The sequence below is a fragment of the Symphalangus syndactylus genome, chromosome 13, assembly GCF_028878055.3.
Source record: "Symphalangus syndactylus isolate Jambi chromosome 13, NHGRI_mSymSyn1-v2.1_pri, whole genome shotgun sequence".
In the NCBI taxonomy this organism is placed as follows: domain Eukaryota; kingdom Metazoa; phylum Chordata; class Mammalia; order Primates; family Hylobatidae; genus Symphalangus; species Symphalangus syndactylus.
In genome coordinates this window covers 45,287,458-45,299,204 of record NC_072435.2, presented here as the reverse complement: position 1 = coordinate 45,299,204, position 11,747 = coordinate 45,287,458, and the positions used below count along the sequence as shown (strand labels likewise).

General features: G+C 52.5%; 1 protein-coding gene across 2 annotated transcripts in view; it reads right to left on the bottom strand.

Annotated features, from left to right (window-relative positions):
* Positions 1-7,271: 7,271 nt before the first annotated feature.
* SLC25A42 (solute carrier family 25 member 42) overlaps positions 7,272-11,747 on the bottom strand; it is a 50,462-nt gene continuing 45,986 nt past the window's right edge. For both annotated transcript variants that reach the window (XM_063616437.1, XM_055237414.2), the window contains exon 8: positions 7,272-9,587. In XM_063616437.1, coding sequence (XP_063472507.1) covers positions 9,280-9,587 — 308 coding nt within the window. In that variant the 3' untranslated portion in view covers positions 7,272-9,279. The remainder of the gene's footprint in view (positions 9,588-11,747) is intronic.

The window sequence follows — 11,747 nt, the reverse complement described above, 5'->3', positions numbered from 1 at the left end:
GCTGCCTTGCACGTCCCTGTGGCACCTGCCCGGGTGCAGGATGGGGGCCGCCCGGGAGGGAGAGAGGAGCAGGACTGAGAGGGGAGCAAAGGTCTGGGAGGAGAAAGGAAAGCGAGAAGGAGGCCAGGCTCGGCGGCTCATGACCGTAATCCCAAATCCCAGCACTTTGGGAGGCCAAGGCGGGCAGATCACTTGAGGCCAGCAGTTCGAGACCAGACTGGTCAACGCATGGTGAAACCCGGTCTTTACTAAAAATACAAAAATTAGGCATGGTGGCGCATGCCTGTAGTTCCAGCTACTGAGAAGGATGAGCCAGAAGAGTCTCTTGAACCTGAGAGGTGGAGGCTGCAGTGAGCCGAGATCATGTCACACTCCAGCCTGGGTGACAGAGTGAAACTCTGTCTCAAAAAAAAAAAAAAAGAGGAAAAGGAGGAAAAAGAGAAGAAATACAAGTGTCCCAGGTAAAGTCCAAAAGCAGGATGGAAGAGACCAGAAATCAGGGGAAGGTGGAGTCCCAGCTGAGAGGGCAGGTTGCCTGGGATGGGAGGGCAGGTGAGAGAAACGCACCATGAGGGAGTGCCAGGAGGTCAGATGGGCAGGGAAACCTCAGAGGAAAATCAGTTTGAGGAAATGGGAGGGCGGGGAGCCCATGGTGATGCCAGCGTCTGCCACAGGTATGCAGGTGACTTTGCATAGAGGTCACACACAGGGAGGGGCATATTGAGGCCTTGGTGACCCAGGGAAGGGATGTGGGGCCATCGTGGACTCTGAAATTGTCCTGTAGCTGTGACTCCAGGGTGTGTGCACATGTGTGTTATAATGTAAGGTGCAGGCTGGGCGCCGTGGCTCACACCTGTAACCCAACACTTTGGGAGGCCGAGGCAGTCCGATCACCTGAGGTCAGGAGTTCAAGACCAGCCTGGCCAACATGGTGAAACCCTGTCTCTACTAAAATACAAAAAAAATTAGCCAGGCGTGGTGGCACGCACTTGTAATCCCAGCCTCTCAGGAGGCTGAGACAGGAGAATCGCTTGAACCTGGGAGGCGGAGGTTGCAGTGAGCCAAGATCATGCCATTGCACTCCAGTCTGGGTGACAGAGTGAGACTCTGCCTCAAAAACAAAGACAATGTAAGGTGCATATGTAACCTTTTTGTATAAGTAAGATGTATACAGACAGTTCCCTGACTTAGAACGGTTTACGATTTTTCTTTTTTAAAAATTTCATCAGGCTGGGTATGGTGGCTCACATCTGTAATCCCAGCACTTTGGGAGGCCGAGGCAGTGGATCAAGGTCAAGAGTTTCAGCTCAGCCTGGCCAACATGGTGAAACCTCATCCCTACTAAAAATACAAAAATTAGCCGGGTGTGGTGGCAGGTGCCTGTAATCCCAGCTACTCAGGAGGCTGAGGCAGGGGAATCGCTTGAACCCCAGAGGCAGAGGTTGCAGTGAGCCGAGATCGTGCCATTGCACTCCAGCCTGGGTGACAGAGCGAGACTCTGTCTCAAAATAAATAAATAAATAAATAAAAATAGGAAAGATAGAAGGGGGTGGTTGAGGTCTTTGTGTGTGGCTCAGAGGGAAGATAAATAATTTTTGTGTGTGTGTATTTTTTTTTTTTTTTTTTTTGAGACGGAGTCTCGCTCTGTCACCCAGGCTGAAGTGCAGTGGTGCGATCTCGGCTTACTGCAAGCTCTGCCTCTCAGGTTCATGCCATTCTCCTGCCTCAGCCTCCCGAGTAGCTGGGACTACAGGTGCCCGCCACCACACCCGGCTAATTTTTTGTATTTGTAGTAGAGATGGGGTTTCACCGTGTTAGCCAGGATGGTCTCGATCTCCTGACCTCGTGATCCACCCTTCTTGGCCTCCCAAAGTGCTGGGATTACAGGCGTGAGCCACTGTACCCAGCCAAACATTTTAATTTTTGTTGATGTATCCATTGTAACCACCACATCCGTGCCTCTCACAGGAGGGGGTGGTTCTGCTCCAAAGGAACACATGTTGATGTCTGGAGACATTTTTTAGTTGTCACCACAAGGGGTGGAGGTGTTGCTCTTGGTGTCTGAAGAGTGGAGGTCAGAGATGCTGCTTAACACCGTGTGGTGCCCAGGATGGCCTCACCCCAGGGATGATCAGCGCCAAATGTCAGCAGTGCTGATGTCGTGAAGCCCTATGTGTGAAGAAACGGAATGTACCATTTCCAGACAAGCTGAAACAAAAAGGGGAAATAAAACTCATAGAAAAAACAAAACAAAACAAAATACAACCTTCAACTTTTAAAATATTAAAATAAGTTTTTAAATTATTTGTAGAGGGCCGGGTAAAGTGGCTCACGCCTGTAATTCCAGCACTTTGAGAAGTCGAGGTGGGCAGATCTTTTGAGCCCAGGAGTTGAACATCAGCCTGGGCAACATAGCGAGACCCCATCTCTACAAAATATAAAAAATTAGCCAGGTGTAGTGGCCCACGCCTGTAGTCCCAGCTACTCGGGACGCTGAGGTGGGAGAATCACTTGACCCTGGGAGGTTGAGGCTGTAGTCAGCTGTGATTGTGCCACCGTACCCTAGCCTGGGTGACAGAGTGAGAACCCTGTCCCACCAAAAAAAATTATTTGTAGAGACAAACTCCAGGTCTCAAGTGATCCTCCTGCCTCAGCTTTCCAAAAAGCTGGGATTACAGGTGTGAGCCACCATGCCTGGCCATAAATTAGCTGATTTGTTGTTGTTGTTGTTTTGCGACAAGGTCTGGTTCTATCACCCATGCTGGGATGCAGTGGTGCCATCTCGACTCACTGCAACCTCCACCTCCCAGACTCAAGCCATCCTCCCACCTCAGCCTCCTGAGTAGTGGGGATTACAGGCACATGCCACCATGCCCGGTATTTTTTGTAGAGACGGTTTCACCATGCTATACAGGCTGGTCTTGAACTCGGAGCTCAAGTGATCCAACTGCCTTGGCCTCCCAAAGTGCTGGGATAACAGGTGTGAACCACTGCACCCAGCCTGCAAACGAGCTATTCTTGAAAGAGCTCTAAGCTAGACCGGACGAAAAAAAACAGTCAACTAGGCCAGGCATGGTGGCTCACACCTGTCATCCCAGCACTTTGGGAGGCTGAGGTGGGTGGATCACCTGAGGTCGAGAGTTCGAGACCAGCCTAACCAAAATGGAGAAATTCTGTCTCTACTAAAAATACAAAATTAGCCAGGCGTAGTGGTGCATGCCCTGTGATCCCACCTACTCGGGAGGCTGTGGCAGGAGAATCACTTGAACCCAGGAGGCGGAGGTTGCAGTGAGCCGAGATCACACCATTGCACTCCAGCCTGGGCAACAAGAGTGAAACTCCATCTCAAAACAAAACAAAACAAAAACAAACAAACAAAAAACCCAACTGACCAGCCAACCAATCAGGTAAGATACCTTTTTTTTTTTTTTTTGAGACGGAGTCTTGCTCCGTCACCCAGGCTGGAGTGCAGTGGTGAGATCTTGGCTCACTGCAACCTCCGCCTCCCGGGTTCAAGCGATTCTCCTGTCTCAGCCTCTCGAGTAGCTGGGATTACAGGCTCCTAGCATCATGCTCAGCTAATTTTTGTATTTTTAGTACAGACGGGGTTTCACCATATTGGCCAGGCTGGTCTCGAAGTCTTGACCTCAAGTGATCTGCCCGCCTCAGCCTCCCAAAGTGCGGAGATTAAAGGCATGAACCACCACACTCGGCTGAGATACCATTTTTTACTTGTCAGATTATGGAAGATCAAATATGGGTGAGAGTATGTGGTGTAAATCTATATGATCTATTTGCAGGTATACCTGGCATTCCTATTCTTTTTTGGATAGGTTCCCCCCAAAGATGACCCCAAAAGGACTTAGAGCTAGTGGTTTACCTGGGAGGTGTCCCCAGGCAGCCCCCATGGCGGGTGAGACCTGAGACAAGGAGGGAAGGTGCCCTGCAGGGGGCACCAATGAGCAGGTGACACTGTGGGCAACCCAGGCTCAGTCCTGCTGGGGGCCTTAGGGGGGCAGTGTAGAGCAATTATCTCAGGATGATCCCACGTCTGGGCATGGGTTAAGCTACTTAGACACCTACCTTCAGTCATCGGCCGCCAGTTGCACCTGGGGTACCGTGTTGTGTTTCTTCAGGACACTCCTAGGCTGCGCAGAATTGCTAATAGCAAAAAGCATTTGGTGGCCAGGTGTGGTGGCTCACGTGTGTAATCCCAGCACTTTGGGAGGCCAAAGCGGGCAGATCACCTGAGGTCAGGAGTTCAAGACCAGCCTGGCCAACATGGTGAAACCCCGTCTCTCCTAAAAATATAAAAATTAGCTGGGCGTGGTGGCGGGCACCTGTAATCCCAGCTACTTGTGAGGCTGAGGCAGGAGAATCACTTGAACCTCGGAGGCGGAGCTTGCAGTGAGCTGAGATCGCACCACTGCACTCCAGCCTGAGCAACAGAGCAAGACTCTGTCTCAAAAAAAAGAGGACGAGAGTCTCCTGAAGCTCTTCTTGGACGCAGCTAGCAAACATCTTCTTCACTGTCACTAGTCTAGACAGGTCCACGGGCTCACCTCTATACTGTTAGGAGATGCCACAGTGGTGGGCGGGAGAGGGGAGAGGTTGACCAAGGTTCAGGGGCTGGTGTGAAACATGGAACTTAGATCAGAAATCTGGGCGGGATGTCAGAGGCGGGGTGCAGATGAGTTCAGCAGCCCCCACCAAATTGCTATCACATTGTCATGGCAATACCTAACAACCTAATTGCCCATCCATAAGGGGAACTGAGGGCTCACCTGATTAGACCTACCAATCTTAACTTACCTCACTTGTTTTTAGTTGATTATAAACCCCATATTGTTAAAAGTCACTCAGCTAAACAATATATAGCTAAACTCCCAGGCCAGGTGTGGTGGCTCATGCCTGTCATCCCAGCACTTTGGGAGGCCAAGGCAGGCAGATAGATCACTTGAGCCAGGAGTTAGAGACCAGCCTGAGAAATATGGTGAGACCCCATCTCTACAAAAAATACAAAAAGTAGCCAGGCATGGTGGCATGTACCTGTAGTCCCAGTTCCTAGAGGGGCTAAGGTAGGAGGATTGCTTGAGCCCAGGAGTTGGAGGCTACAGTGAGCCACGGTAGTGTCACTGCACTCCAGCCTGGGCAATAGAGTGAGACCCTGTCTCAAAAAAAAAAAAAAAAAAAAAAAAAAGAAAAAGAAAAGAAAAGAAAGAAAGAAAGAAAAATAGGCTGGACACGGTGACTCAAGCCTGTAATCCCAGCACTTTGGGAGGCTGAGGCAGGTGAATCACCTGAGGTCAGGAGCTTGAGAGCAGCCTGGCCAACATGGTTAAACCCCATCTCTACTAAAAATACAAAAAATTAGCCGGGTGTGGTGGCAGGCGCTTGTAGTCCCAGCTACTTAGGAGGCTGAGGCAGGAGAATCGCTTGAACCCGGGAGGCTGAGGTTGCAGTAAGCCGAGATCATGCCATTGCTATCCAGCCTGGGCAAAAAGAGCAACACTCCGTTTCAAAAACAAACAAACAAAAAAAAACCCCAAACAAACAAAAAAACTCCCACTAGTTTCCTTATAGATAACGTCTCTATGTACAGGCCACCATGGTAATGGTTGCTTAAGTTGTTCTTCAGGAACAGGATCAGTTCTTGTCCAGTCCAAATGGGCTGAGAGCCAAACCTTCACCTTGGCCTGTGTGTATTTAGGTGGTGACCTTTGACGTTAGAGGGCCAAACACTCCACCCCCAGATCATGATAACAATGTCATTTTGTGAACACACATCCTATGGAAAAGCCATGAAGCTTGACTACACATGCACGGTTCCCCGACTGCCCCACTTTTCCCCACGTCTCTGACCAACTTGCTCCTCTATCCTTTAAATATCCCTAAAACCCTATCTTCAGGGAGGTGGATTTGAGATCTGTTCTCCTGTCTCCTCACTCGGCTGCCTCGTGAATAAACTCTTTGATGCAAAACCTGTCATCTCTGTTGGCATACTGATGGGCAGAACAAGCCTGGTTTGGTAACATAAGGGATGCGTGAATTTCTGAGTAGCTGGGACTACAGGCACACATCTCCAAGACTGGCTAATTAAAAAAAAAATTATTTTTCGAGACGGAGACTTGCTCAGTCACTCAGGCTGGAGTGCAGTGGCTCACTGCAACCTCTGCCTCCCAGGTTCAAGCGATTCTCCGGCCTCAGCCTCCTGAGTAGCTAGGATTTTTGTACTTTTAGTAGAGATGGGGGTTTCAGCATGTTGGCCAGGCTGGTCTCGAACTCCTGACCTCAAGTGATCCACCTGCCCTGGCCTCCCAAAGTGATGGGATTAAAGGCGTGAGCCACTGTGTCCGGCCTAATTTTTCTATTTTTTTGTAGAGATGGGGGTCTCGCTATGTTGCCTAGGCTGGTCTCAAACTCCTGAGCTCAAGCAATCCACCTGCCTCAGTCTCCCAAAGTGCTGGGATTACAGGCATGAGCCACCGCACCCACCCTGGTAAATTTCATCATGGGGATCCTCTAGGAGAAAACTGCACAGCTGCTAAACAATGTGCACAACGGAGATCAACTCAAAAGAAATCCTGTTGCACGTGAGCAGATTGGAGAGCAGTAGGGGGTCAGCGCAGTGGAACTTGTTCCTACTCCCACCCCAACAAGAGCACCAGGCCTGTGCCGGCCCAGCTGCCCCTCCTCTCCGGGCACGCAGAGGCTCCCACTTCTGGCCTGGTGGTGGGTGGGCCCTGCAAGTTGCTCTGGCCAATGGGCTGCAGGCGAAGTGAGCCGGGATTGCCATTGGAGACCCTCTGGTGGCTGCCCCTGCAGATGGTGACTGACGTTCAGGCCTGAAGCCTCAGCCAGCCCCAGAGTGCAGGGCTCTTGGGAAGGAAGGCCATGTTCAAGCCCATGAGACTTTGGGCTGTGCTGGCTGCACAGAGACGGCCCCTCCTGCCTTTGTGGGTGGCCACATATATCCTGAAAGGGATGAGTGTATGCACAGAATCTCTGTGGGAGGAGACAGGAGAAAATGGTCACAGGAGGCCCCCTGCAGAGGGAACTGTTCACCTACTTTTCACTGTAAACCCTTGTGGACAGCTGGTGTTTTCTGGAAAATTGTGGTATGTATTAATTCAAACAACAATTGCATTTAAAAACTTTATTCAAGACTTTTATTCAGAACTTTTATCACAAATGTGTCAAAAGCACTTCAACCCTGTTTGGGGGTTCATGGGGAAGATGGGGGGGGTCAGAGCCAAAGAAGAGCCAGGAGCAGGAGAAGAAGTCATTTAAATTTTTATTAAATATACTCTCTTGGCACAAATCTTTAAAATATATAAACATTAGATATAAACAATGTCTTCATGGCATCAAAATATAACTCCAGACCAGGACCAGCGACCAACAGGGAGGGGAGTGACCGCAGAGCCTCGAGGGCCTGGCTGTGTGCAGGGGTGGGGGACAGCACTGTCCCCAACTCCTGCCGGGTCCCACTCAGCTGGGAGCCATATCTGGGGAGACACACTGGGGTCAGCAGGGCCTGGCGGACCCTCCCACCTACCCCTTGTCTCTCCTGCCTAGCCTGTGGCCCCAAATCCACTCATTTGGTCTCACCCACCTGGGGCAGACCCCCAATTCCTACTGCTGTTGCATGCTTGTGGGAGTTGGGTGCCCTCCCATCTCCCTGTGAGGGTTGCCTTGCCTCTCCTGCCAAGTCTGGCTGCTGGGTAAGGGATACCCACCCAGTGGGACAGCCCCTCACAGCCATCATAGGCTGCCTGGGCCTCTGAGGACAAGATCAGGGATGGCTGGTGGCCACATGCAAGGAAGGCAGAGACAGCGGTCTGCACACCCGCAGGTCCAAGGCAAGAACAGGAGGAGGACGGAAGGAAGGGAAATGAAGTCACAACTGGAGATGAACAAGCTCAGATCCCTTCACACAGCATGTGCTCAGCCAGCCGTGGAAAGCAACACTCACGATCACGCTCACCCTGGCACTAGGCGGACCGGTCAGGGGTTCGATGTGAATAGATCATAGACCCGGGGTCAGCCAAGTTGAAAACCAAAACCAAAAAAAAAAAAAAAAAAGAAATCAAGAAACTCACCATGTCATTAGGAAATGAGTCCCTGTGATATCTGGCGGGCCCTGGGGGACTCCTCTGAGAGACCAGTTAGCTGGGGGTTCCCCTGGGTACCTCAGCTCTTCCTCACCTCCCACCCCCAAGCTATACTCTGTCATGAGGCTCCCACTTCGGGGGATTGAGGCTACCAGGCGCCCCATGCTCCATTTCATAGAAACTGAACAACCCCTGTGGGCTTTAAATTGCTCCATATCCCAGCCAAGTGCCTGTTCAAGTGGGGACCCAGGGACCCGCTGGATACCACAGCTGGGTAGAGGGTTGGGGCACTGAGACGCTAGGCCTGGGGGGCAGGAGCTTCTGGGCCAAAGGAGGTGGCTTGGGTGCTCACATTTCAGCAGATGCCCCAGGCTGCAGGTCTGACCCAAACCTGAGGCAGTTTTGTGTCATGGCCTGGGCCTCGAGCCCTGCTGTGCAGAGCAAGCATGATTCTCCTGGGAAGGTTACAAAGCAGGTGGGCATGGGCAGGCAACTCTAGGGGGAGATGCGCTCTTGGGGACCCAGCTGCTTGCAGGGTCTAGGATAGATATGAGGCTCTGGGGGACACTGTTCCCAGCAGGAGGCTCTAGTGATTGAGGAGTCGTGGCCACGTGGGAAATACTGGAGAAGGCAGGGCCGGCAGGGTGGGTCAGGGGCTGCATTTGTGGCCAAAGCTGAGCACGAGGCTGGCCCCATCCTGGGCAGGGTCCACCTGCAGGAAAGGCGCCCCCGCACCCTGGAGGCCGGGCAGGCACGTGGAGTCAGAACAAGAAGGGCCAGGCGCTGTCTGGCTCTGAGCTTGGTGGGGACAGGGGTCACTAGAATCAGCAGCATGTCGGAGGATACACAGGATCAGGAGGTGGAGCCGACCACGCACCACTAGGGCCTTTTGGGCAACACCTCCGGCAGACAGCGCCCGCCTCTGCAGAGGAAGGAAGAGGGGAGCTGCGGGACCCCCCATACCATCGCCCCAACACTGCACTTCCAGGGCTGCCAGCTTTGCGTTTGGATGTGGACTCTGAGCCCAGGCCCCTCAGGCCCACCTGCTCGTTCCACAAAGCACCCCATGTGGCTCCTGAAGTGGAATCAAGCGCATCCCCGGTTCCATGGGCCCAGAATACAACGGGGTCACCGGTCCACCATCCTGAGAGCAGCTCAGGGTCCTCTAGCTCTGCAGGTGCCGCAGCAGGATCTGCATGAGGTCGAAGGTGGTGAAGCTGATGCCCACGGCGATGGGACCCTTGACCCAGTTCATGCTCAAGCCTTTGTAGAGGCCGCGCACGGCGCCCTCCTCCCGCACGATGGTGCGCAGCGTGCAGGCGATGGAGGCGCGCGGGTAGCCCGTGACGCCGGCCGTCTGCATGCGCCGCCGCACCACATCCAGCGGGTACGAGGCCGACTGCCCGATGAGGCCAGCGCAGGCGCCGAAGATCATGCGCTCGAAGGGGTAGGGCTGCCGGCGGCCGCTGTACTCTGCAGGGCGAGGGGCGGGAGGGCCATGAGGGCGCCGCGAGGGGGCGCGCACCCCGCACCCGTGTGCGAGCCTTTGTACCCCTAGGAGCAACCTGCGTGCACATATACACATGCACTTGCACCCCCACGTGTGTTCGCACTCATGCGCACCCACACGCCCCACTGCCTCACCTCCGGGTCGCTCCTTTCACTCAAACTCGAGAAATAAAATTTCTTTTTTTTTTTTGAGATAGAGTTTCACTCTTGTTGCCCAGGCTGGAGTGCAATGGCCCAATCTCGGCTCACTGCACCCTCCTCCTCCCGGGTTCAAGCAATTCTCCTGTCTCAACCTCCCGAGTAGCTGGGAATACAGGCATGCACCACCACGCCTGGCTAATGTTGTATTTTTAGTAGAGACGGGGTTTCTCCATGTTGGTCAGGCTGGTCTCAAACTCCTGACCTCAGGTGATCTGCCTGCCTGCCTCGGCCTCCCAAAGTGCTGGGATTACAGGCATGAGCCACAGAGCCCGGCCGAGAAATAAAATTTCTTTTTTTTTTTTTTTTTTTTTTGAGACGGAGTCTCGCTCTGTCGCCCAGGCTGGAGTGCAGTGGCGCAATCTTGGCTCACTGCAAGCTCCGCCTCCCAGGTTCACGCCATTCTCCTGCCTCAGCCTCTCCGAGTAGCTGGGACTACAGACGCCCACCACCACGCCCGGCTAATTTTTTGTATTTTTAGGAGACGGGGTTTCACCGTGGTCTCGATCTCCTGACCTTGTGATCCGCCCGCCTTGGCCTCCCAAAGTGCTGCGATTACAAGTGTGAACCACCGCACCGGGCTGAGAAATAAAATTTCTTAAAAGGCAGAAACACACAGAGAATCATAGAACCAACTCCTAGAGCCACTGCTCACATCTAATCAGCTCTACTCCACGTCTAGTAAAGGAACATTCTGGGTGCTCCCGTGCCTGGTCCCCGACCTGCGCCCTCCCTGGGGAGCCCCTGCGAGCTGTTGCACAGAGTGAACATAAATGACCATGAACTTCACCCCGCTCTGTCTTGCGGGTCTAAATGGAGTGTGTGGGTGTGGAGGAGGAAGGAGCAGCAACAGGTCAGTAGGGGTTCTTTAAACATTTGTAATAGTAAATTTAGAACTAGGAATTTAAAACAGCCAAGGCTGGGTGCAGTGACTCACGCCTGTAATCTCAGCACTTTGGGAAGCCAAGGCAGGTGGATCACTTGAGCCCAGGAATTGGAGACCAGCCTGGCCAACATGGAAAAACCCTGTCTCTACCAAAAACACACAAAAATTAGCCAGGTATGGTGGTGGGTGCCTGTGATCCCAGCTACTCAGGAGGCTGAGGCAGGAGAATGGCTTGAATCCAGGAAGTGGAGGTTGCAGTGAGCTGAGATCGTTCCACTGCACTACAGCCTGGGCGACAGAGACTCTGTCTCAAAAAAAAACAGCCAGACAGGAGACACTGTGATCTGCTCACCAGGTGGGCAAAAACAAGGGGTCTGATGGCATCATGTGGGGTGAGAACGTGGGGACAAGGGGCTGGGAAGCACTCCAGAAACACTGAAAATAGGGTTTTACAGTCACACAAGGAGACGAGCTCCTGGATGTCGGCTGATCACAGAAAACCTGGCAACAGCCAAAGCGCACCCCAAGAAGGTAAGGCCCACTGTGCAGCCACTGAAAGGGCGGAACAGAGCACAGATGCTGGTGGATGCACCCCAAACCAGCTGAGCTGGGAGCTGCACTCCCGGGTGAGCTGACTCCACTCGGAGCATTTTTTATACCTGTGAAAGGTGACATGGTTTTGTTCATGCCACAGATAAATACACACAGAAGTATTTTCAAAGCAGTCTTGAGGGGTGCAACCCTCACTTCTAATAAGAGGCCTCAGGAGAGAGACTTGGGCCCTCAACATTATCCCTAACATTTCTTTGACAAAAAATGTCTAGGAGTGGGCTGAGCGCAGTGGCTCACACCTTTAATCCCAGCACTTTGGGAGGCCAAGGCAGGAGGATCGCTTGAGCCCAGGAGTTGGAGACCAACTTGGGCAACAGAGGGAGATCCCGTCTCTACAAAAAAGAAAAAAAAAAACAAAATATCTGGGAGCAAATGTAGCAAAGTGTTAATGCCTGTTCACATGCGGTGGCAGGTATGAGTATTATATC